Source organism: Heptranchias perlo, chromosome 7, assembly GCF_035084215.1.
Source record: "Heptranchias perlo isolate sHepPer1 chromosome 7, sHepPer1.hap1, whole genome shotgun sequence".
Classification (NCBI taxonomy): domain Eukaryota; kingdom Metazoa; phylum Chordata; class Chondrichthyes; order Hexanchiformes; family Hexanchidae; genus Heptranchias; species Heptranchias perlo.
Window position 1 is genome coordinate 72,241,443 of NC_090331.1, and position 26,887 is coordinate 72,268,329.

The 26,887-nt window shown below is 41.8% G+C and overlaps 2 protein-coding genes across 4 annotated transcripts; both read right to left on the minus strand.

Moving 5' to 3' along the window:
* Positions 1–5,411: 5,411 nt before the first annotated feature.
* Positions 5,412–8,017, minus strand: LOC137323856 (gamma-crystallin S-1-like). 2 transcript variants are annotated; one of them, XM_067987865.1, is made up of 3 exons: positions 8,009–8,017; positions 7,671–7,913; positions 5,412–5,687 (listed from the first exon to the last, which is right to left on the minus strand). In XM_067987865.1, the coding sequence occupies exons 1-3, from the start codon at positions 8,015–8,017 to the stop codon at positions 5,412–5,414; spliced, it is 528 nt and encodes a 175-aa protein (XP_067843966.1). The 2 variants fall into 2 exon arrangements, with proteins under 2 accessions (XP_067843966.1, XP_067843967.1); XM_067987866.1 differs by having other exon boundaries at positions 5,412–5,677; positions 7,667–7,913.
* Positions 8,018–22,199: 14,182 nt separating this feature from the next.
* Positions 22,200–23,980, minus strand: LOC137323855 (gamma-crystallin S-1-like). Of its 2 annotated transcripts, none has more exons than XM_067987863.1 (3): positions 23,972–23,980; positions 23,634–23,876; positions 22,200–22,475 (listed from the first exon to the last, which is right to left on the minus strand). In XM_067987863.1, exons 1-3 carry the CDS (start codon positions 23,978–23,980, stop codon positions 22,200–22,202), a joined length of 528 nt encoding a protein of 175 aa, XP_067843964.1. The 2 variants fall into 2 exon arrangements, with proteins under 2 accessions (XP_067843964.1, XP_067843965.1); XM_067987864.1 differs by having other exon boundaries at positions 22,200–22,465; positions 23,630–23,876.
* Between the last annotated feature and the right edge of the window lie 2,907 nt (positions 23,981–26,887).

Here is a 26,887-nt window from a genome sequence, read left to right on the forward strand (position 1 = left end):
AGAGGTCAGCAAACTGTTTCCAGTGGTCAGCAAGTTGTTCACAAGAGGGCATAAATTTAAGATAATTCCAACAGAATGAAAGGGAAGATTACGATATCCTCGCTCGGACGCATGATTTGGAAAACAAAAAAATAGGGAGTGTGTTTAGATGGCTGGGGGAAGATGGGAGGAAGCCAACAAAAACTCTGGTGGGTAAAACAAAGAAATATATCCAGGAGAAAATAGGAACTTGTGTTTTATTAGTTCAAATCTGTCAGACTTTGTGTGAGGTGGAGACTAAAATGAAGAAACTAGTAAAGGAGAAGCAAATTAAAGTGGATGATTGGAAAGCAGGAATCTTGTTATTTCAATTACAAGAGTTCGGGAGGTTGAGAGAGGAAGTTGAAATTCTGAAGGGTAGGTTGATAGATGAGGAAGAAAAGAAGAACAAAAGGAAAGATGGAGGGACCGGAGGGAGGACACGGACTGTGAGTTGAAGTTTGAATATGTCCAGAATGAGATTAAGTAGCAAATATCAGAAATTGAAAATTGATTTAAGTGGAAGACTATAGAACGTTCAGAGGAGAAGTGAAAAAGGAAATAAGAGGGGCAAAGAGAGAGTATGAGAATAGACTGGCGGCCAACATAAAAGGGAGTCCAAAAATCTTCTACTGTAAGATTTTCAAAATTCACAGATCCCCCAAAACTCGCAGAAAAACTCTAAAGAAAAGGACTTTGGACTCTTTTCTAACCATTTCAGGGTGACTCACACACGCGCCGCACCAGGAAGCATCAACCAGGGAAAAGTACTTTTCGAGGAATCCACGTCCTTTAAGGGACTCGCTTCCTCGTAGGGGCGACTGTAAGAATTCTGGGAATTCACCTTTTCCCTGAGTATGGAAAAACTTTGGCCATTGACTGAAATCCTAAGATGGAAGGATAGGTGAGAGGCCACCAGACGAATCCACAAAACACATGGAATGTGGGAGAATTACTGCTTCAGACATGTCTCTGTTTTAAAGCAAAACCTGCAGCAGGTGGTCAACACTCACTGCCATTGAAAGAGGCAACTGCTCCAGACATGGTGGGGCCATGTCTTTGTTTTAAAGCAAAACCCATCAACACCTAGGATGTTGGATACAAAAGGAAGCCTTATGGGACAAGCTCTAAAATCGGAATTAACAATGCCCCATCGGGAGAAGCAATTACAACATGATGAGGGACCATCAAAAAGCCATCAAAGATTCTTAAGGACTTTGTAAGAACTGTTTAAACAGACATGAAGTGTTTTTTTTTGAAGTGACGAAGACCATTGTAAGAGAGGGATACACAAGTGGAAACTCGAAACCTCTCTCTCGCTCTCTCTCTCTCTCTGATTCTTGCTGGTGCTTGTGTGCTGCTTGTCTTGTTCTGCCTGTCTCTGGAAGGAAGAGCAACTTCCAGCGAACAACAAGGAAAGCAGTTCGACAGGGAAGGTCAGCAGCTCTAGAAGCAGGCCGACACACAAGAAGAAACCAGAGGAACAGCCCCAGTGACCATCAGACACCTCGTGGCAACAAGGGCCTTACGAAACAACCAACCGAATATTGCCACCAACCAATCGGGTAATATTGGGCCACCGCGACCAAAGAAAACCAACTCGGGAGAAAACCGAAGATCCGCAAAGTTTCCACTCGACAATCTTTTTCTGACTTACCTCTGGGTGAATTACTGTCAAGGGTTCGTTTGGTGAGCATTATCTCTGGCCCTTTAGAGTCCAACTTAGCTAGTGAAGTGGGATTAGGAGGGGTGAGGTATCTTTCTACTGTAATTTCCCTCGACTGTACTGAAGTGTTCCCCTTTTTATTAGAGTGTTAAGATTGTTGTGTTGTATTTCCTCTCTTGAATAAAGGTCAAAGTTTCTTGCACCAAAACCAGTTGTCTGCTGCACTTTGTCACAACCCCCAAATAAGTCCAAGGTCTAGAACCCAGGGAGTGGGAGCGATTCGGACCGCTCAGAAGTCAGAGGTGAAGCTGACACACACCACCACCCCCTACACTACAGACATGTAACCAGTAAACGGGTAGTAAGAGGACGAGTGGTGCCAATTAGGGACCATAAATGAGATCTACTCATGGAGGCAGAAGGGATGGCTGAGGTACTAAATGAGTACTTTGCATCAGTCTTTACCAAGGAAGCAGATGCTGCCAGAGACTCAGTAAAGGAAGATATAGTTGAGATACTGGATGAGCTAAAAATTGATAAAGAGGAGGTACTTGAAGTGCCAGCTGTACTTAAAACAGATAAGTCACCTGGTCCAGATGGGATGCATCCTAGGTTGCTGAGGGAAGTATGGGTGGAAATTGCGGAAGTACTGGCCATAATCTTCCAAACATCCGTAGATAGGGGGGTGGTGCCAGAGGACTGGAGAATTTCAAATGTTACACCCTTGTTCAAAAAGGATGTAAAGATAAACTCAGCAACTATAGGCCCGTCAGTTTAATCTCAGTGGTGGGGATACTTCTAGAAATCATAGTCCGGGACAGAATTAACAATCACTTGGATGAGTGTGGATTGATTAGAGAAAGCCAACATGGATTTGTTAAAAATAAATTGTGTTTAACTAACCTGATAGAGTTTTTTGATGAAGGCAATGCAGTTGATGTGGCGTATATGGACATTCAAAAGACGTTTGATAAAGTGCTGCATGGTAGGTTTATCATCAAGATTGCGGCCCATGGAATAAAGGGGGCAGTAGTAACAAGGATACAGAGTAATGGTGAATGGTTGTTTTTTGGGCTGGAGTGAGGTGTACAGTGGTGTTCTCCAGGGGTCCGTGCTGGGATCACTGCTTTTCTTGATATATATTAATGACTTGGACTTGGGTGTACAGGGCACAATTTCAAAATTTACAGATGACACAAAATCATGAAGGGTCTAGACAGAGTAGATAGAGAGAAACTGTTCCCATTGGTGGAAGGATCAAGAACCAGAGGAATAGATTTAAGGCGATTGGCAAACAAACCAAAGGTGACAGGAGGAAAAAACTTTTTTACACAGCGAGTGGTTAGGATCTGGCATGCACTGCCCGAGGGAGTGATGGAGGCAGATTCAATCATGGCCTTCAAAAGGGAACTGGATAAGTACTTGAAAGGAAATAAATTGCAGGGCTATGGGGAAAGAACAGTGGGTGGGACTAGCTGGATTGCTCTTGCCTAAAGCCGGCCCGGACTCGATGGGCCAAATGGCCTCCTTCTGTCCTTTAACCTTTCTATGATTCTATGATTTTATGGTATTAATGTACAATCCAGTGAAAGTCAGGACCATGTAGTTGAGAATAGTTAATTAATAGCTTCGTCTCGGAGATATTTGTGTGCTTGCCTATACTGAACAATGAGAAAACTGCATTTAATAGCCTGGCCACCACCCGAGACATTGAGAGACCCTTCAGGGGGAGCTAGGCAAAGTTCTCCAGGCACCCCACCGATCTTTTGATAAGATAACATGAATGCCCAAAAGTGGCTTGTTTCTTCTGATATCATGTGTGGCATGATCTTGGGGTATTGGTGTGTGTGCAAATGTGATCTGTTGTGTGTGAGGCAACTAGCAGGCGGAAATGCATGATGAAGATTCATTGAAGAACAGGTCTCAGACATGCTCAGTTATTTGACAACGGCACGACATGAAATGTTTAATGTGGCTCAGGAGAGTGAGAAACCTCCATAGAGAAATCGACTCAGTAATGGAACAATCAGGATAGAGTAAACACTGGTACCTGTCAGAGGGATTGAAATTAAAGGAAAGAGGGCCATAGAAATATGGATTTCCAAAATTCTGGGTTGAGTTCCTTTGAGTTAACAATGAAATTGGGACAACTGAGGGCTAGAGAGAAATAATACTTAGCAAAAATATCCACAAGATGGATATTGGTTATCGGAGAGCTGGAGAATCTTTTACGTCCACGATTTCTTAATAATATGGCATACTGTTGTTTTTTGCACATTGAATTATGATTTTCTTTCTCTGAATCATGAAGTGTAATATTAACCAAATGAAACCTAGACTAGACGAGCAAATGGCTGCTCTGCCGTTAGCTTCAGGAAAACGGCATCTCAATGTCTGCCTCACCAATGAAATTTATTGAATGGCGTGAAGTTGCCGTATTTGCGTGGTAGATACAAACTAAACTCACCACAGAAAGTTAAGTCAAGCCATTTCAGTCAAAGTAACCTTCTAATGACCTGCTAAGTGTTGATTACTGCCAATCAACCTCTCTGACAGTGAAAATTAACTATTACAAGAATGGAGTCTCATTCCTTCAGGTTTTAATTGTTGTTGGATATTTTAAAAATGTAAAATTTAAAATTTTAACCTTTTTTTTACTTTTCCTTACTTTCTTTTTTTCTCTCTTAGTCCAATTTTTTTTCCCTCCTTATTTCTCTTTCTGTACCTGATTTCAAATTGAATTCACCCACTCTAATTTACATTTCCTTCTCAGTCCTTGTTAATTTCTCACACCGTCAATCTGATTGGTTAACAAGATACACAGTTACTTGTCCTGTTCACGCAGGTCCCAGATGCCCGGTTTCCCTCGCTGTGACGTTATCAGCTCGCACTTTCAGCAATTAGCCATGCAAAAAATTTAAATCCCAAACGGGCAAGGGCTAGTCTAATTAACATCAGATGCCATTTGATGCCCTGCTACAGCAAAATACAGGGCCATGGAAGAAAAGAAAAGGTGAAAGGGAAAAAATGCTGATTTTCTTTGAACAACAAAATAAACATATTGAAAGGAATGCACAGAGCTGATATCATGATGGATGGATTATCCAAGGTGGTGAAACTGAACTACATTCCTAGTGTTAAGAACTGGGATATAAATAAATGAAGTAACATTATTTGGCGGAGGTTTATGACTATTAAAGAAAAAGAAAGGTCTTGCATTCTTATTGTGCTTCATCATATCTGACAGACATCTCAAAGTGCATCATATTTAATTAATTACTTTTGAAGTGCAATCTCCATTATTATGTATGCAAACACGGTAAATATTTTACACACAGCAAGGTCCCACAGGCACCAATGAGATGAATGATTAGCTAATCTGTTTCTTTGATAATTTGATTGAGGGAAAAATGTTGTCCATTTGGCGAGTTCCATGTCTTCTTCGAATAGTGCCATGGGATCTCTTATATCAAATGTTGCTGCATTACTGATTAAACCAGAGTGTATGTTCCACTTGCATATAAATTAAAGCCCCGTTCATAGTTGTATCTTAATGTCAGCATTTGTTTCTAACTAGATAGTGGTTTATTAAGTAAGATTCCTGATATAACGATTGGCATGACAATCCAGATAAAGAAAGGAACACATCAAAATAATCGAGTAAAAGGGATTTTATTTATGTTCACAAATCTATCCGCTTGACTAAATCATATATTTCAGCAATGATCTAGAAGTCCCTCATGCGCCTGAAAGATCCGATAGCTGAGCTGGTGGCGCCCCAGTCACTGAATCTCCTGTATTCACCGGGTCTCATGAAGTACTGGCGGCCTCTGTAGTTGGGTTGTTCATAGAAGGTCCAGTAACCATCCATCACATTGCAGGAGTGAATGTCACGGTAGCGGAAACGATCGTAGACAGATGGACAGTCATCCATGAATTCCATCATCTGTCCTCCAAAGTCAGGCCTCTCGTAAATCCTCATTTTGTAGCTGCCTCCCCTGTACTGTAATATAAAATGTGTAACATTAATGATGTAGTAGCAAATATATGTGATATATATTGAAGAGTGTTCCAAGATTGTAGCAAATTAGGACAAGAAAAATGAAATATTGTACATAAGTCTATCAGCGAAGGTAGAAGTTAAAAAAGATTTGGGAAAAGATTATTGACCATTCACTGAAAATATCCAGTTGGTGTGAAGTCGTCAGTAATGATGCTGATCATTTACTAAGACAAATCTCGAGGCATTTGAATATATTGTAAGTCACAACATGTTATTCTAACCTTGTGTAGGTCATTAGTGAAATTACATCTGGATTGTTACTGGCAGTTCTGGGCACCCATCTACCAAAAGGGCACTGATACACTCGAGAGATTTCAGGGAAGAGTGACAAGGATTTCATCATGGCACTTATGTTTCTCAGTCATGAAGAAAGACTGACAAAACTGAACTTGTTTTCAGTGGTCAAAAGGAGATAGGAGACAAAATATGATCCTTTGAAGTGCTGGGAGGAGTGGAAAGTGTAGATGTTAGCAGGCTACTTCCTTTAGACTGTGAATATCTTATGTTGAGAAAAGAATTTCCCCCTCAAAAAATAAGTAGATGTGTCACAAAGACGGCCAAGGAAATCAGTTAATTTATTGTTATTCGACTCATTCGAAAAATGTAAATATATGGTTAAGGCCAAAATTTAAGTTTAAGAGACTAAATCAGCTGTTGGAAGTGTCATGCCACAGAAAGAAACCATTCAAAGTTACTTAATGTAGTTTGTACGGTTCAATCAATATTCTGGAGCTTCATCAGATTATCTCGGGGATCAGGGGAAACTGCTGAACCTTTCACTTGGAGAGTAATTAGATTTGGTCAAGTCTCCAGCAGGATAAAGTGTCTGTGTGTTAGTAGAGGATCAAACCTAATTATGATGGTCCACATGACTGACTTTGATGCTGTTCCAACTCTCACTGTCTAGGCCAATACCTAAGCAATAGCCCTTTAAGCAAAATATTTTAGGCCTGTTTGTGTTTAGGCACAATTCACCTGAAGTACTGCCTTTACCAACGTTAGCAGAATCCTTACTTGAAGCCTTGGTCAAATCTGAACCCAGGTAGTAGAGAAGTACACATGAACACGATGAATAATTCTGCAGCATTTATACATTAATTTTTTTGTGTATCTATTGCACATGAACTTAGGGACAAGAGTAGGCCATTCAGCCCCTCGAGCCTATTTCGCTGTTCAATTAGATCAAGGCTGATCTGTACCTTAACTCCATTTACCCGTCTTTATCCCTTATCCTTGAATATCCTTGCCTAAAAAAAAATCGATCAAAATCTATCAATCTCAGATTTTAATTTTTTTGTTGACCTGCTCTCAACAGCTTTTTGGGGGAGAGAGTTCCAGATTTCTATTACCCTTTGCGTGAAGAAGTGCTGCCTGACATCACCCTTGAATGGTTTAGCTGTAATTTTAAGGTTATGCCCCCTTGTTTTGGAATCCCCCACCAGAGGAAATAGTTTCTCTCTATCTACCCTATGAAATCCTTTAATCGTCAAAAACACCTTAATTAGATTACCCATTAATCTTCTATATTCAAGGGAATACAAGACTTGTCTATGCAACATATCCTCATAATTTAACTCTCAGTAAATTAACAACTAATTAGAAAGATGCCAGTAAATTACAAACACATTTTTAGTTCTATTTTTCTAAATCTTGCCATGGGTTTATCATTTGGCACTGTATTTCAATCTTTTTCCTAACATTTGAAATAGTAGAAAGCAGTAAAATGTTTAAACTAAAATGTGGATTTGTCAATAATGACAGAAAAAGGGAGTGACAATAATAATCTTTAAATGAATATAAAAGACTATTACATAATTAATGTGGGGGCTGAGAATAAATTACATAAAATGACAGAAAACTATTGATGAGCCATCCTATCAACAAATGATTTGAAACTGGTAATTAGCCTTATTTTCAACTTACGTGTGGGTAGGTGCGACATGACCTGATGCTGTCATCGAATCCCATCCAGCGCTGGTAGTCAGGATATTCTCCCCTGCTCAGAACATACTGATATCCCATGTAATTGGGTTTCTCATACACCACCCACCAGTCACTCTCAACACGGATGGAGTTGCAGCGACTGAAGTAAGAGGACAGGTCAGCACAGTCAGTACTGCACTCGTGGTGCCGACCCTGGAAGTTCCTGTCCTCGTAAAAGATGATCTGTGGTGAAAAAAATGACATGAATCATTCGATAATTTCCTAAATTTAATGTATTTTGTCAAACATTATTTGAAAAATATGAGAATTAACCTTACCTTTCCCATTTTGACCTTCACAGTTAGTCAAACAACCGCCTGGACATAGCGCTGTTTCATACAGCTCGGTATTTATAAGCTGGACTGAAACTCCACTGTAGGGAATGCTTTTGTTATTCTAATGGTTTTAACAGTGTATATCAGCAAAAAAGCAAATAAAAAAAAAACCTATAGGCACTGCAGACAAAATCCCCTTATTCAGGTTTATAGATGGGGCACTGATTCTTTTCATTCTGCTTTGATGCTGTTTTAATTGTTCTATGAAAAAATTGAAAGGACTACAGTCCAAAGAGCTTCTATGCTGAGTCCGGTAAAGGTATTGTGACTTTGTAACATTTGCTCTTTTACTATGCTTCCAGGAATGAATCATTACTGTGTTCATGATTTCTTTTACCCAAACTTACATTGCCCAATACGTATTAATCTACATGTAACATTTATAAATCACTATTTTGCTAAGAGGGTTCAACTAAAGCACTGAAAGTTTATTTCCCTGTGTGAGGCGGAGGTCTGATTGATTTTATTTGTCCTGGCAATGTAATCACCATTTTAAGAGAAGCTTTCGACATAATATTGCTAATCTTGTTAGGAAAAGCGTTATATAGGCATTTCCTGTGAACAAGGCTTTCTGTTCTCTGTTATTAAGCATCAACAGATTTTTGGTCACCTTGTGTAGAGAAGCCCCCTTAAGTAATGAGCATCCTGTGTCTTTCCTATCTCATGTGCAGAAGATGGGTAAAGGGAGTTGGCCAGAGTTTAGTAAGAATACAGGATGCTTTGGGCAAATATAGTGTCTTTGGTAAATAAGAACATAAGAAATAGGAGCAGGAGTAGTCCAATCGGCCCCTCGAGCCTGCTCCGCCATTCAATAAGATCATGGCTGATCTGATCCTAACATCAAATCTAAATTCATGTCCAATTTCCTGCCCGCTCCCCGTAACCGCTAATTCCCTTTACTTCTCGGAAACTGTCTATTTCTGTTTTAAATTTATTTAATGACGTAGCTTCCACAGCTTCCTGGGGCAGCAAATTCCACAGACCTACTACCCTCTGAGTGAAGAAGTTTCTCCTCATCTCAGTTTTGAAAGAGCAGCCCCTTATTCTAAGATTATGTCCCCTAGTTCTAGTTTCACCCATCCTTGGGAACATCCTTACCGCATCCACCCGATCAAGCCCCTTCACAATCTTATATGTTTCAATAAGATCGCCTCTCATTCTTCTGAACTCCAGTGAGTAGAGTCCCAATCTACTCAACCTCTCCTCATATGTCCGCCCCCTCATCCCCGGGATTAACCGAGTGAACCTTCTTTGTACTGCCTCGAGAGCAAGTATGTCTTTTCTTAAGTATGGACACCAAAACTGTATGCAGTATTCCAGGTGCGGTCTCACCAATACCTTATATAACTGTAGCAATACCTCCCTGTTTTTATATTCTATCCCCCTAGCAATAAAAGCCAACATTCCATTGGCCTTCTTGATCACCTGCTGCACCTGCATACTAAATCGGAGACAACTAATCATATGGGAGGCAATGATGTCACATGTTGTGTGTCATCTGGAATGTGAGGGAGTGAAGCAGATGGCAGCTCCATGAGACAGAGAGGATGATTGACGGGAGGCCCCATGTTTGCACACGGACATGTCGAACACTTTGTGTCAATAAATGTATATAAGCTGAGAATTAACTCGTATTTGTTAGAAAGTTCTCGGACTGAGGCTGGACACACTCAAGTAATAACAAGGACCTTCCAGAGGTGCTCCTCGGAACTTTGTATGGTGATAACTTTATCAGATTGTATTCGAACATCTTATTAGTATGTTTATTTGTACTCTTGTATTTTAACATCTTAGCAACTTATTATAACTTTTTTAAAAAGCTATTACACTTTGGAACAAAACAACTCAGAACCTTTTTGATTAAAGACTGAACCAGTGAAATAGCTCATTCACAACCATTATTTTACTCCAGCTTTGTGATTGCACTATATATACTTCAGCAGGCAGGTGGGAGGGAACAGATTGAGTGACACCTTGACATTACTGTTGGAGAGTAAATAGAATGGAAAGTCTAGCAACATTCATGAGTATCTCTGGAAGTAGAGTGAAAAAAATCCTCCACAAACTTTTGTTAGTGAGGTTATGGTTTCAACCATATCAATTTAAACGACTTTATTTTGTTGCATTTTATTACCGTACTCACACCGACAACCTCAATCTGAATGGACTGACTTCGTGCACACTGCATCAATGTAGAATGGATTCCATGGGTTGCAGTATATACGTGTAGCCCTTCCTAAGCAGTGGGCATGAGTCAACTAGATGGAATTAAAGGATCTGAAAGTACCTTACAATATTAAATTTGGAAGGGAGATTTTTGAAACTGTCTTAATGAATGTTCCTGCATGCGGTTAACTGAGTTAATAGGGGAAGATTTCTCAGCATGCAGCGTGTGACACAGTTCCAAGTTCATTCTTAATAAGTTCGATATGGAAGGAGGACTGGAGGACTGATGCGTTCTCAGTGGAAAACCTCTGTTGAAAAGGGGATAAAGGCGTACACCGAATAACTATAGACGAGTCAGCTGAACATAGTCGATGGTGGGTAAAGTTCTAGAAGCCATAATACAGGTTAAAATTAATACTCGCTTAGAAAACCATGGATTAATTGAAGACAGGCAGCATCAATTTGTAAAAGGTAAGGCATGCCTCATAAATGTAATAATTCTTTGAGGAAATACTAGGGTGTATCGATAAGGTAAACGCAATAGGTATTGAGTTAGTGGATTTTGAAAAGTTGTTTAACAACACGCCACATAGGATGCTTGCTGATAAAATGAAGACAAACAGTATTAAAGAGAACATGAGAGGGAATTTGGAGAAATGGCAGAAAGCAGAGAGCAGTGGTTCATGGATGGACTGGAGGAGTGTAAACAGTGGTGTCCCCCAGGGTCAGTGTTGTGACCGTTGCTCTTTATATATGTATATACACGCACATTTTGGACTTCGGAATTGGGGCACAATATCAACATTTGCAGACAATATAAAAATAAGGAGCATGGTAAATAGTGAGGAGAACTGTATACAACTTCAGAATGATATAGACAAGTTAGTAGATTGGGCAGATGGATGCCAGATAAAATTTAATGCAAAGAAATGTGAATTGTTATATAAGAACATCAGAACATAAGAAATAAGAGCAGGAGTAGGCCACACGGCCCCTCGAGCCTGCTCCGCCTTTCAATAAGATCATGGCTGAGCTTTTACCTCAACTCCACTTTCCTGCTCTATCCCCACGTCCCTTGATTCCCTTAGAGTCCAAAATAAAACTTACATTTTGGAACAAAGAGTAAGGAGAGGGCATATACGCTAAATGATAAAACGTTAAAAGACGCAGAGAAGCAGGGAGACTTAGGGGCTCAGATATACAAATTATTAAAAGTGGAAGGACAAGTCTTTTAAAGCTGTTAAAAATAGCATAAAGCTGTTCAAAATGATGAGGAGTTTTGATTCCAGTGGTCAGCAAGTTGTTAACAAGAGAGCATAAATTTAAGATCATTACAACAGAACGAAGGGGAAGGTGAGTATATCCTTGCTCGGACTCATGATTTTGAAAACAAAAAAATAGGGAGTGTGTTTAGATAGCTGGGAGGAAAACCAGCAAAAACTCTGGTGTGTAAAACAACAAAATATATCCAGGAGAAATAAGAACTTGTGTTTTATTAGTTAAAATATGTCAGACTTTGTGTGAGGTCGAGACTAAGATAAAGAAACTAGTAAAGGAGAAGAAAATTAAAGTGGACGATCGGAAAGCAGGAATCTTGTTGTTTCAATTACAAGAGTTCGGGAGGTTGAGAGAGGAAGTTGAAACTCTGAAGGGCTGGTTGAAAGATGAGGAAGAAAAGAAGAACAAAAGGAAAGATGGAGGGACCGGAGGGGAGGACACGGACTGTGAGTTGAAATTTGAATATGTCCAGAATGAGATTAAGTAGCAAATATCAGAAATTGAAAATTGATTTAAGTGAAAAAGATCAATTTATATATGATGGAACAAATGAGGAGAAAGGGAGAGAGTTTCACGCTGCAGAATGTGTTTTTTTGTTTTCAGCGTACTGTCTCTTTAAAAGCCTGTGTGAGTCTTTATTTTCCCTGTTGCTGGACACCTCTTAAATAAATACTAAATGCTTTAAAATGAGATGAACGAACTGAAATGCTGTCTTCCTGACAAGAATTTTTAAAATTAATAGTGATGTTACTAATGATTTCTGCTTGTTTTTACAGATTTTACTACCCAGAATGTACACTTCTGGTCACCACATTACAGGAAGGATGTGATTGCACTAGAGAGGGTACAGAGGAGATTTACAAGGATGTTGCCAGGACTGGAGAATTTTAGCTATGAAAAAAGATTGGATAGGCTGGGGTTATATTCTTTGGAACAGAGGAGCTATGGGGAGATTAAATTGAGGTGTATAAAATTATGAGGGGCCTGGATAGAGTGGATAGGAAGGACCTATTTCCTTAGCAGAGAGATCAAAAACCAGGAGGCATAGATTTAAAGTAATTGGTAGAAGGATTAGAGGGGAGTTGAGGAGAATTTTTTTCACCCAGAGGGTGGTGGGGGTCTGGAATTCATGGCCTGAAAGGGTGGTGGAGGCAGAAAACCTCATCGCATTTAAACAGTACTTGGATATGCACTTGAAGTCCCGCAACTTTCTAGGCTATGGACCAAGAGCTGGAAAGTGGGATTCGGCTGGAAAGCTCTTTTTTCAGCAGGCACACACACAATGGGTCGAATGGCCTCCACCTGTGCCGTAAATTTCTACCATTCTATGATTTTAATGCAATTGTATTAGGAACTTTGTGCAAGCCATCACTTTTTTAACAGCACAAAGACTTTTTTTGAGAAAAAAAGATAAAATGCAGCTTTAAAGAATTATAAGTTAAATTTGGAGGATAGTGTCTGGTTATAAATCGATTTGAACTTCTTCAAAGCACGTTGTTTTAATTGGACTACAGCTAAAAACCACTTTTTTTATACAGTTTCAATTGAAGATGCCTGGTCTTGTTTTAAATCAAATCGAACGTTTACAAAGCATTGTGTTTTATAGTCTGCTTTTGTGATTGACTCCTCTCCCACCCTCTAAAGTTTTGACAAGTAAGAAGTGATTAACCCTTCTTTCTGAATTGCTGAAGTTAATTATTTGGACTGCACTAGTTTTTTTAAGAAGTTGGTCTGACATCTTTTGAGGTTCCAGCATTTCAATCTGATGAGTCACAGCTTTCTGAGTAGAAAGAGCAGTCACTGTACAAGCAGTTTCATTGTCCCTTAATAAAAACAATGATTTTTGTAGTTCCGACAGCTCCGCACTGCAATCAGCTCATTCGGATATTCCATGATATTATTATAGAATGGCAAGGCAGATCAGCTAGCCAGAAAGTTCAAGATTGCCCTCGAAGTGTGGGAACCACCCGAAATCTTGCAGGGCCAGATAAATGAAGGGCAAAGTGAAATGCCCCCTTTCTTCAGGGGTGCAGAACGGGGATATTTGGATTAAATCAGTCAAGGCAAACATCAAAGGTGGGGGCTCATGGCTCAAAGATGGCTTTAAAAGAAGGGACAATTTTACAGTACAGAATGTAACAAATGTGTTTCCCTTGTATGGATCAGACTGTGAATGCCATCATTAATGACTGCCTCACATGTGCCCAGTAGGACCCAGGCCCAGAATTAAAATGCCTCCTAGCCATATCCCAGCATCCGATGGCCCTTGAAGAAATTTACCGATTGATTACATTGGCCCGTTTCAGAGGACACAGAAGGGTGACCAGTAAGTCTTTGTCATAATTGACTGCTTTTCTAAATGGGTTGAGGCTATCCCTGTGAGACAAGCCACTGCTACCCAAACTGTACTTATTGAGCACGTTTTCACTCGCTGGGGATTGCCAGTGAAGGAGACACTAAGGCTCCTAGGAATTAGGCAAAGGTTTCATATTCCATATAATCCTCAGGCAGCTGGTACGGTTGAGCGTATGAATTGGACCCTTAAGCAGCGAGGCAGTGGGAGAGGCTGGTAAGACTCGGGATGTTCTATTGTCACTCATATTGATGGCAATTCGGGATAACCCCTCCCGGGCGATGGGACATACTCCATTCGATGTCATGACTGGACGGTGTCGCGGTTGCCAGAGCTTTGACTAGGCAGCACCTTCTCTGGACCTCAACACAAGAGTGTGTCCCTGGACACATATATAGAACAGTTACACCCTAATTTGCGACATGTGTATCTAAGTTCTGCCCAATCAATTGGCCACAATAATAAGTGCCATCACAAGTTTGTCCCTTATGTTCAGGGTCTTGAAGTGGGTGACAAGGTGATGGTAAAACTGAATAATGTCACAGGAAAGTGGGAAAACGAGATTTGAAGCACCCTTCTCGATAATAGACAAATTGAGTAGTTAGTTATGTGGACAAGATTCAAGCTGATAAAAGGGATAGATGTGTAAATATTAACCAGATGAAGAAGTGGCAGGGACAGGATACCGGAAGGTTACATTCCATCATTCCTATAATCCTTTAATGGCTTACGGATGATGACGATGAGCAAGTTGAGGAGGATGAAATCACCTCCATCGACTCCAGAAGGACATTCCTAGGCTCTGAGTCCCGTGAGCTTTTAAATTTAACATAGGACGATGAGGGGCAGGTCGAACATTCTGGACCCTCCTCACCTGAGGGAATAGATGAAAACAATTAGAAACACAAAGGAACAGACTTGGAGCTGGAAATTCCAAATTCAGCCGTCCTAAGCATATCTGTGTGGGATAGATGGGGTTAAATTAAGACAGGCTGCAAGCTCCAAAATGGAGAGACGGAAAAACATTAGGGGCTCGATATTAGGAGGGAGGCGGGTTGGCAGCGGGGGGTCGTCTAGGCGGGTGGGTAATGCGCCCAGTGAATTCGGGGTGCTCTGCACATGATCGCAGCCTAATTGAAGGAACTTGCCTTAGCTTCCGGGTTTCGCGCTGGAAAGCTGCCCAGCGGGTGGACTGCGCACCCGCATCATAGGCTGTCATCTGGAGGAGTCCTATTTAAAGGGGCAGTCCTCCACTGACTGATGCTGCAGAAAATAGGCAAAATTACAGCATGGAGCAGCCCTGGGAGAAGGCTGATTCCAGGTTTAATGGTGCCTCACTCCAGGTCCTACTGGATAGGGTGAGGAGGAGGGAGAGGACAGAGATCTTCTCCCCGATGGATGGGAGGACGTGGCCTGCCTCTGCCATCACGAAGGCCTGGCTCGAGGTGGTAGAGGAGGTCACCAGCATCACCAACATATCATGCACTTGCATACAGTGCAGGAGGCGCTTCAATGACCTAAGTAGGTCAGCCGAAGTGAGTACACTTACTCATTCCCCTACACTCTGTCTGCCACATCACTGCCCCCACCCCACATCTCCTTCTGCACTGCCAACACTACTCTATCACATCACTCCTCACACCCACTCAAGGCTCATCCTCATCTTACCTGCACTTACTCAACTCGCCAGTACTCATCCCGCCACTACCACTCAACCCAATCCTCATACAATCTCATGGCTCTATCGCATACTCACCCTCTCATGCATCTCTTTCACGGTCAGCCTCACTTAACCTGCCACTACCTGTGCTGCAGCCACAGGGCATGCATCATATGTGTAGTAGGAAGCGTAAGGCAAACGTGTCATGAGCATGAAGGGGTTGCACAAGGATGTTTGAGGGTTTGTCATGGTTTTTACCTATATTTGATTTCTGACCAACTCACATAACATATTATATTGGCACCACTACTGCCACGTCTTTGTGAATCTTGTCTGGTTTGTGCAATAATGCCCTTTCCTGAGGATCACCATGAAGACCCACAACTGATGCCACCCATTGTGCCACTGCAGAGTGGGTGTAGGTGTATTTGCAGGGCTCTTTTGTGCAGAAGACTGAGAGACACTGGCAATGTCCCCGGTGGCACCCTGGAAGGATGCAGAGGAAAAGTTGTTGAGGGCAGTGGTGACTTTGACAGTGACAGGTAAGAAGATGGTGCTCGGGCCAGCCGGGAGCAACTCGGCATCAAGGAGGCTGCAGATGTCCACGACTACATGTCGAATGACTCTGAACCTCCGTGTGCACTGCTGCTCAGAGAGGTCCAAGAAGCTGAGCCTCGGTCTGTAGACCCTGTGGCGAGGGTAGTGCCCTCTGCGACGCATCTCTCTCTGCGGTTTCCCTCCCTCCTGCTGTGCCGGTGGATGTGTCACAGCACTGTGTTGTGGAGCTCCACGTGTCAGAGGTGGACGGCATGGCCGGCGAGGCTGGTGATGCTGTTCGTCCTCCAAGAAAAGATTTACTCGAATGGTTCCAGGGATGAGAGACTTCAGTTACATGGATAGACTGGAGAAGCTGGTGTTGCTCTCCTTAGAGCAGAGAAGGTTAAGAGAAGATTTAATAGAAGTGTTCAAAATCATGAAGGGCAGCAGGATTGAGAACCAGAGGACACAGAATTAAGGTGATTGGCAAAAGAATGAAAGGTGACATGAGGGAAAACTTTTTTATGCAGTGAGTAGTTATGATCTGGAATGCGCTGCCTGAAAGGGTGGTGGAAGCAGATTCAATCATGGCTTTCAAAAAGGAATTGGATAAATGCTTGAAGGGAAAAAATTCAAACGGCTACAGGGAAAGAGCAGGGGGTATGGGATTAACTGGATTGCTCTTACAAAGAGCTGGCACGGGCTCAATGGGCCGAATGGTCTCCTTCTGCGGTGTAACCATTCTACGATTCTAATTTAAGTGGATATTTCCCCATGGTGACAGAAGGAAATCATGAATTGAAAAATTAACACCTTGGGCTCTCAAGAAGAACCAAAATGGATTATCTGTTTTTCTTTGCTTTTAAAACAGGGGACCATGCTTTTTGGGACCACCTGAGTGCTGATGGTGCAGGATTACCAATAGTAGTTCTCTGACATAAAAGTGACTTCACAAAGTTACGGAGCAAGCTTTGCTGGAAATGTGTTGGTGCAGGAAGCGATCCAGTGGTGTTAAGAATTAAACACCTTGGGCTCGATTTTACCGTCGGGTTTCCTGTGGGTTTCCAGCGGGCGGGCCCCGAAAATCCCGATATCCAGTCACGTGACGGGATCCCGCCACGATCCCGCCCACTTCTGGGTTACCCGATGACGTGCGGGGGTGCGTGCGTGGCCCCCGCTGGTGGGAATCCCGCAGGCAATTAAAGCCAGCGGGATGCCACTTGAGGTTATTTATTTCGCTTGTTCAGGTCATTAACTGACCTGATTAAGGGACTGTGTGTGATTTTGGGGAAACATGGGACTGTTTCACACACTGGGGGAAACAGTCCTAGTTGAACTGGACGTGTTGCAGCCGTCAGCCTGTGGCAGCTGCAAAGGTCCATTTGACAGGTGGGGGGGGGGGAGACCCTCACCCATTGCAGGAGGCCGCTCTGTCACTTGGGACAAAGTTTGGCCTCCACCACCCCCCTCCGGACGGTCAAAGTCACCAACCTGCACACTCACCCCAGGGTCCGGAGACATGTGCCTACCTTGCGAACCCCCTCAGATGTACATATTGCGGATGGGGGCCGCCGTAGCTGCAGTCATGTCCCCCTCGGAGGGCGAACAGCATCACCAGCCTCGCCATCCAAGCCGTCCACCTCTGACACGTGGAGCTCCACAACAGAGTGTTGTGACACGCCCACCTGTACAGCAGGAGGGAGGGCTACCACAGAGAGAGACGTGTCGCAGAGGGCACTACCCTCGCCACAGGGTCCACAGACCGAGGCGCAGCTCCCCGGACCTCTCCGAGCAGCAGTGCACACGGAGGCGCAGATTCACTCGACATGTAGTCGTGGAGATCTGCAGGCTCTTTCATGCCGAGCTGCTCCTGGCTGGCCCCAGCACCATCTGCTTACCTGTCGCAGCCAAAGTCACCACTGCCCTCCACAACTTCTCCTCCGCATCCTTCCAGGGTGCAGCCGGGTACACCGCCGATGTCTCTCAGTCATCTGCGCGGAAGAGCCCTGCAAATACACCTGCACCTACTCTGCAGTAACACAATGGGTGGCATCAGTGGTGGGTCCTCATAGCGATACCCAGGAGCGGGCATTATTGGACACAACAGACAGGATTCGCGGAGACATGGCAGTGGTGGTGCCAATATAATGTGTGATGTTTGTTGCTCTGAAATTCAATATAGGTAACACCCATGGCAAACCCTCAGACACCCTTGTGCATCCCCTTCATGCTCACGACACGTTTGCCGTACGCTGCCTACTGCACATATGTGATGCATGCCCTGTGGCTGCAGCACAGGTGGTGGCAGGTTGAGTGAGGCTGGCCGTGAGGGAGATGCACGAGAGGGTGAGTATGGGATGGAGCAATGAGATTATATGAGGATTGGGTTGAGTGTTAGTGGCGGGTGAGTACTGGCGAGGTGAGTAGGTGCAGGTAAGATGAGGATGGGGTTTGAGTGGGTATGAGGGGTGATGTGACAGAGTATTGTTGGCGGTGCCGAAGGAGATGTGGGGTGGGGGCAGTGTTGTGGCAGAAGGAGTGCACGGGAAAGACTACGTGTTCTCACTGTGGCTGACCTACTGAGGTCATTGGAGCGCCTCCTGCACTGTATGCAGGTGGGCGATATGTTGGTGGTGCAGGTGACCCCCTCTGCCACCTCGAGCCAGGCCTTCTTGGTGGCAGAGGCAGGCCGCTTCCTCCCGCCCGCCGGGTGGAAGATCTCTGTCCTCCCCCTCCTCCTCACCCCATCTGATGATACCTGGTGTGAGGCATCATTAAACTGGGAGCAGCCTTCCCCCTGGGCTGCTCCATGCTGTAATTTGTTCCATTGGTTGCAGCATCTGTCAGTGGAGGACTGCCCCTTTAACTAGAGAGCCTCCAGCTGACAGATCGTACTGCGCATGCGCAGCCCGCCCGACGCGCAGACCAGCAGCGCGGACCCCGGAGGTTCAGGTAAGTGATTCCAATTAGTGGATTGCCTGCTACGATCGCGCGGGCAACCCACTAATTTCACCAGGCGCGGAGGCCACGCACCCGAAACCCAACCCGCCGGAAACCCGCAGGCCTGCTAAAATCAGGCCCCTTATCTGCAGATATCACAGCCTGGTGATAATTTGAACGACAAATTGCCTTTAAAAGGCTCAGCTTTAACCCAGTAAAGTTATTTGATATCTTCTTAGACAGAGGGCTGTGGGGGGTGGGGGGATATGGGAGTTACATCCAAAAGTAATTACAAGCACTTCTGTCTCTACTCTAAAACAACCAAGCCTATGCATAATTTGTTGGTGAAATTGAAATTGATAAGATAAATTGAAATGAGTTGCTATTCAAGCAATCAAGAAGGGAAAATTTCGCTGAAGTTTAAGAGGATAATCAAATTATATTTTTAATAAAAGGAGTCCAGTCTAAGTGGTTCCTGCACAAGGCTGTGTATCAAGGAAGAAATTTTGGGGGGAATAAAATTGAACATTGACAAGTCCTGTCAGTCCAGCAATACTGCTCTCTGGAAATGAGATAATTTTGAAATGATGAAATGGACTCCAGTACAATGTAATGAGATATTTTGAGAAATAAAAAGCAGTCCAAGAAGAGTTTAAGTAAAATGAACAAAAAAAATGTATTGAGATACTGGACCAAACTGTAAACATTGTATTGGACAGTAAAGTTCCTCCAGGGCTCAAGAATGAGATGAAATGGTAATATAATGGGATGCGTAAAATTGGATGAGAGGAAGTGATTGAGCATATAAGATAGAAACAGGGAAATTACACCATCAAATGGGAATTTTTAAAAGGTCATTGCCCTGGGTGACTCTAGGTGAATTTCAGGAACCGAACCAAAGGGGTTAGGGAAAGATGCCTGATTGCATCCATGAGTAACATAAATCATCTGGACATGAATCACCAAAGGACATCAATCTGTTATCAGTGTATAATCTAGTGAAAGTCAGGAACGTGTAGTTGAGAATAGTTAATTAATAGCTTTCTCTTGGAAATGTTTGTACCCTTGCCTATACTGAATAATGAGTAAATTGCATTTGATAGCCTGGCCACTGTCCGAGACATCAGTACCCTACAGGAGGAGAAAGACAAAGACCTCCAGACACCCCACCGATCTTTTGATAAGACAATGTGAAAGCCCAAGAATGACTTGTATCTGGTGTCATGTCCGGCATGATCTTGGGATACTGGTGTGTGCAAATGTGATATGTTGTGTGTAAGGCAACTAGCAGGCGGAAATGTAAGATGAAGATTCACTGAAGAACAGGTCTCAGACGTGCTCAGTTACTTGACAACAGCACAACATGAAATGTTTAATGTGGCTCAGGTGAGTGAGAATCCTTTTAAGCAAGGCACTGCCACATGCTCCATAGATAAACCGACTAATTAATGAAACAATCAGGATAGAGTAAACACTGGTACCTGTCAGACGGATTGAAATTAAAGGAAAGAGGGCCATAGAAATTTGGATTTCCATATTTCAGGGTTGGGTTCCTTTGAGTTAACAATGAAATTGGGACAACTGTGGGCTAGAAAGAAATAATACTTAGCAAAAATATCCACAAGATGGATATTGGTTATCGGAGAGCTGGAGAATCTTTTACATTCATGATTTCTTAATAATATGGCACACTGTTGTTTTCTGTGCATTAGAACATAAGAACATAAGAATTATGATTTGCTTTATCTGTATCATGAAGTGTAATATTAACCAAATAAAACTTAGACTAGAAGAGCAAATGGCTCGAGATAGGTATGTTGTGCTGCTCTGCCATAGGCTTCGTTAAAACGGCATCTCACTGTCTGCTTCACCATTGAAATTTATTGAATGGCATGAAGTTGCACTATTTGCGTGGTCGATACAAACTAAACTCACCTCAGAAAGTTCATTCAAGTCATTTCAGTCTAAGTAACCTTTCAACAACCTGATAAGCGTTAATTACTGCCAATCAACCTCTCTGGCACGGGAAATTAACTGTTACAAGTACAAAGTCTCATTCCTTCAGGTTTTAATTGTTGTTAAATATTTTAAAAATGTAAAATTTTAAATTTTTGCATTTTTTTTTTACTTTCCTTCCTGTCTCTTTTTTCATTCTCCATGAAACCAATCTTTCTTTCCCTCTCTTTAATTTTCTTTCTATACCTGATTTGACGTTGAATTCACCCACTCTAATTTATAGTTCCTTCTCAGTCCTTGTTAATTTCTCACTCCTTCAATCTGATTGGTGATCAAGATACACAGTTACTTGCCCTGTTCACTCAGGTCCCAGATGCCCGGTTTCCTTCACTGCGACGTTATCAGCTCACACTTTCAGCAACCATCCATGCAAAAAATTAAAAAACTTAAACACGCAAGGGCTAGTCTAATTAACGTTGGACGCCGCTTGATGTCCTGCTACAGCAAAATCTGGGCCATGGAAGAAAATAAAGGTGACTGGAAAGAAATGGAGATTTTGTTTAAATGACAAAAAAGACATATTATTGCAGGAAGGTATGCACAGAGCTGATATCATGATGGATGGATGATCCAAGGTGAAAAAACTGAACCACTTTCCGAGTAGCTAAGAACTAGGACATAAATAAGTGAAGTAACATTATTTTATGACTATTAAAGAAAAAGAAAGGCCTTGCATTCTTATAGTGCTTCATCATATCTGACAGACATCTCAAAGTGCATCATATTTAATTAATTACTTTTGAAGTGCAATCTCCATTATTATGTATGCAAACATGGTAAATATTTTACACACAGCAAGGTCCCACAGGCACCAATGAGATGAATGATTAGATAATCTGTTTCTTTGATCATTTGATTGAGGGAGAAATGTTGTCCATTTGGCGAGTTCCATGTCTTCTTCGAATAGTGCCATGGGATCTCTTATATCAAATGTTGCTGCATTACTGATTAAACCAGAGTGTATGTTCCACTTGCATATCAATGAAAGCCCCATTCATAGTTGTATCTTAATGTCAGCATTTGTTTCTAATTAGATAGTGGTTTATTAAGTAAGGTTCCTAATATAACAATTTGCATGACAATCCCGAAAAAGAAAGAAACTAACCAAAATAATCAAGTGAAAGGGATTTTATTTATGTTCATGAATCTATCCACTTGACTAAATCATATATTTCAGCAACAATCTAGAAGTCCCTCATGCGCCTGAAAGATCCGATAGTTGAGTTGGTGGCACCCCAGTCACTGAATCTCCTGTATTCACCGGGTCTCATGAAGTACTGGCGGCCTCTGTAGTTGGGATGTTCATAGAAGGTCCAGTAACCGTCCATCACATTGCAGGAGTGAATGTCACGGTAGCGGAAACGATCGTAGACAGATGGACAGTCATCCATGAATTCCATCATCTGTCCTCCAAAGTCAGGCCTCTCGTAAATCCTCATTTTGTAGGTGCCTCCCCTGTACTGTAATATAAAATGTGTAACATTAATGATGTAGTAACAAATATATGTGTGATATGCATTGAAGAGTGTTCCAAGACTGCAGCATATTAGAACAAGAAACATGAATTATTGTACATAAGTCTATCAGCAAAGGTAGAAGTTAAAAAGGATTTGGAAAAGGATTATTGACCATTCACTGAAAGTATCCAGTTGGTGTAAAGTCTTAAGTAACGTTGCTGATTATTTACTAAGACAAATCTCGAGGGCATTTGAATATATTGTAAATCACAAGTTATTCTAACCTGTATAGATCATTAGTGAAATTACATCTGGATTGTTACTGGCAGTTCTGGGCACCCATCTGCCAAAAGGGCACTGCTGCACTGGAGATGCACTGACTTTGATGCTGTTCCAACACTCACTGTCTAGGCCGACACCTAAATATCCCTTTAAGCGAAATATTGTAGACCTGCCTATACCTTAACTCCATTTGTTCACCTTTATTCCATATCCCTGAATAACCTTGCCTAAAAAAAATCTATAAAAATCTAGCAACCTCAGTTGTGAATATGTCTATTGACCTACCCACAACACCTTAATGGGGAGAGAGTTCCAGATTTCTACGACCCTTTGTGTGAAGGAGTGCTTGCTCACATCATCCCTGAATGGCCTAAATCTAATTTTAAGGTTATGTCCCCTTGTTCTGAACTCCCCCACCAGAGGTAATAGTTTCTCTCTATCTACTCTATGAAATCCTTTATTCATCTTAAACATCTCAATTAGATCACCCCTTAATCTTCTGTACCCAAGGGAATACAAAGCTGGTCTATGCAACCTGTCCTCATAATTTAACACTTTTATACAGAACATTTTTAGTTCAATTTTTCTAAATCCTGCCGTGGGGTAACCGTTTGGCACTATATTTCAATCTTTTTTCTAACGTTTGAAATAATTCAAAGCAAAATAACATTTAAACTAAAGTGTGGATTTGTCACTAATGACAGAAAAAGGAAGTAAGAATAATAATATTTAAATGAATCTAAAAGACTATTAAATAATTAATGAGGGGACCAGGAATAAATTACATAAAATGATAGAAAATTATTGACGGGCCATAAAAAATATAAATCCTATGAGCAAATGATTTGAAACAGGTAATTAGCCTGTATTATAACTTACATATGGGTAGGTGCGACATGACCTGATGCTGTCATTGAATCCCATCCAGCGCTGGTAGTCAGGATATTCTCCCCTGCTCAGAACATACTGATATCCCATGTAATTGGGTTTCTCATACACCACCCACCAGTCACTCTCAACACGGATGGAGTTGCAGCGGCTGAAGTAAGAGGACAGGTCAGCACAGTCAGTACTGCACTCGTGGTGCCGACCCTGGAAGTTCCTGTCCTCGTAAAAGATGATCTGTGGTGAAAAAAATGACATGAATCATTCGATAATTTCCTAAATTTAATGTATTTCGTCAAACATTATTTGAAAAATATGAGAATTAACCTTACCTTTCCCATTTTGACCTTCACAGTTAGTCAAACAACCGCCTGGACATAGCGCTGTTTCATACAGCTCGGTATTTATAAGCTGGACTGAAACGCTACTGTAGGGAATGCTTTTGTTATTCTAATGATTTTAACAGTGTATATCAGCAAAAAAGCAAATAAAAAAAACCTATAGGCACTGCAGGCAAAATCCCCTTATTCAGGTTTATAGATGGGGCACTGATTCTCTTCATTCTGCTTTGATGCTGTTTTAATTGTTCTATGAAAAAATTGAAAGGACTACAGTCCAAAGCTTCTATGCTGAGTCCGGTAAAGGTATTGTGACTTTTTAAAATTTGCTCTTTTACTATGCTCCCAACAATGAATAATTACTGTGTTTATGACTCCTTTTACCCAAACTTACATTGCCCAATACATGTAATATTTATATATATATCACTATTTTGCTAAGAGGGTTCAACTAAGAACTGGAAGTTTATTTCCCTGTGTGAGGTGGAGGTCTGATTGATTTTATTTGTCCTGGCAATGTAATCACTATTATTTTACTCCAGCTTTGTGGTTGGAATTTGTATACCTCAGTGGGCAGGTGGGAGGAAACAGATTGAGTGACACCTTGACATTACATTGGCATTGAAAGTTTGAGGGTAAAAAGAATGGAAAGTCTAGCAACATTCATGAGTATCTCTGGAAAAAAAGTTTTAAAAAATCCTCCACAAACTTTTGTTTTTAATGTTATGGTTTCAATCATATCAATTTAAATGACTCCATTTTGTTACTTTTTATTACTATCGGCCAGCATGGATTTGTAAAAGGTAAGGCATGTCTAATAAATGTAATAGTTCTTTGAGGAAATAACAGAGTGTATTGAAAAGGTAAATGCAGTGGGTATTGAGTAAATTGCTTTACAAAAGTTTTTTAATAGGGTGCTCGCTGATAAATGAAGGCAAACAGTATTAAAGAGAAGGTGGTAACATAAGTGGGAAGTTGGTTAAATGATAGAAAACAGAGAGCAGTGGTTCATGGATAGACTGGAGGAGTGTAAACAGTGGTGTCCCCCAGGGTCAGTGTTGTGACCGTTGCTCTTTATATATGTATATACACACACATTTTGGACTTGGGAATTGGGGCACAATATCAAAATTTGCAGACAATACAAAAATAAGGAGCATGGTAAATAGTGAGGAGCACTGTATACAGCTTCAGGGCGATGTAGACAAGTTAGTAGATTGGGCCGATGGATGTCAGATAAAATTTAATGCAAAGAAATGTGAGTTCATACATTTTGGAACAAAAAGCAAGGAGAGGGCATATATACTAAATGATAAAACGTTAAAAGGTGTAGAGGAGCAGAGAGACTTAGGGGCTCAGATGTACAAATTATTTAAAGTGGAAGGACAAGTTTTTTAAAGCTGTTAAAAATAAAAGCATGTAGGATCTTAGATTTTATACAGGAGCATAGAGTACCAAAGCTAGGAGGTAGTCCTAAGTGTATACAAGTCATTGATTAGGCTACAATTAGATTATTGCATCCAGTTTTGGGCAGCTTGCTTTAAGAAGCATATCAAGGTCCTGGAGAAGTTGGAAAGATTCACTAATATTATACTAGTGATGAGTAGAGCCTAGAGGAACTGACGCTCATTTCATTAGAAAAAAAGATATTTAGGAGGACCTCTGATTGTGCTGCTCAAAATGATGAGGAGTTTTGATGAGGTAAATCAGTGAAAACTGTTTCCGGTGGTCAGCAAATTGTTAACAAGAGGGCATAAATTTGTGATCATTACAACAGAATGAAGGGGAAGGCTAGGAGAATTTATTTTTATACAGAGGGACATAATGGAGGCGATTTTCATGTCCCTACAGCTCCCATTTGCACTGAAAAATGAGGCATTAGTGTGACCAAAATCATATGGGAAACAGAAGTGCTGATTCACTCCTAGCTGTAGGACTTATGCTATTTTCAGGTGGATCTCAATCCTGGCAGCCAGAGGCCCTGCCAGATCCTGACAGGAGACAGACAAATAAAAGCAAATTGGAATCAGATGTCATAGTTATGACCCCCAATGCCATTTTTGTCTTTGTCCACATTGCTACTGTGGGTTCATGCTCCTGCCCACCAAACACAGGTCCTAGAAGTCAGGAGGTAACCATTTTAAGTGGACTTTAAAGGGATCCTTAGCTGTTGTCAAGGAATGCCTGAAGCAGTTTTGATAATCATTTTTATTGCGATCAGTTCTGGACTTGAGCCTAAAAAGCTTCCAATAGTCGATCACCTTTCTGCTCTAGATGCTGCCAAAATTTTCCCTGCCACTATATACTGCTGCTCCCTTTCACTCGACGCTTCCACTCCTCCCCTTTTATAAAGTGCTGCTGCAGGCCCATCAAAATTGGCCACCCTAGCTAGATTTCCTGCCCACCAATCAGTCAGCTGCCTGTAGGGAGTGCATTTTGAGCTGTCAGCTCTCCGGATTGATTTAAATGATGCCTAATGGTGAAAATGACTCTGGCCCCACGCTAACTCCATTGGGTGGGTGAAGCACGCACCACACCCACCCGATTTACAATATATATAAAAATTGATCCCTATATACGAGCTAGTAAATGTCTGTCAGCTATTCAATTGTCAGGTTATCACAGTTGGGCCCAAATTTGTCAGACAACTGCAAATTGGGTTTCCAGGGGGGAAAGTTTTCATTTATAAAGTTAAAATCTTTAACCTGTACTGTGTAAACTCTCTTCTAGTTGCCCTTAGCTTGGTTTCAGGTATATGTGCACTTGTACTTTAGAGATTTCAGGCCTGCTTCAAGCCTACCCTGCTGCTTACCTCACTCTATCTGTCCTAATGCCCTGGCTCCAGTTGTCATTATTGCCTGCCTGGATGGCCTAACACAAGCCAAAACCATTATACTACTTCTCCTCTAG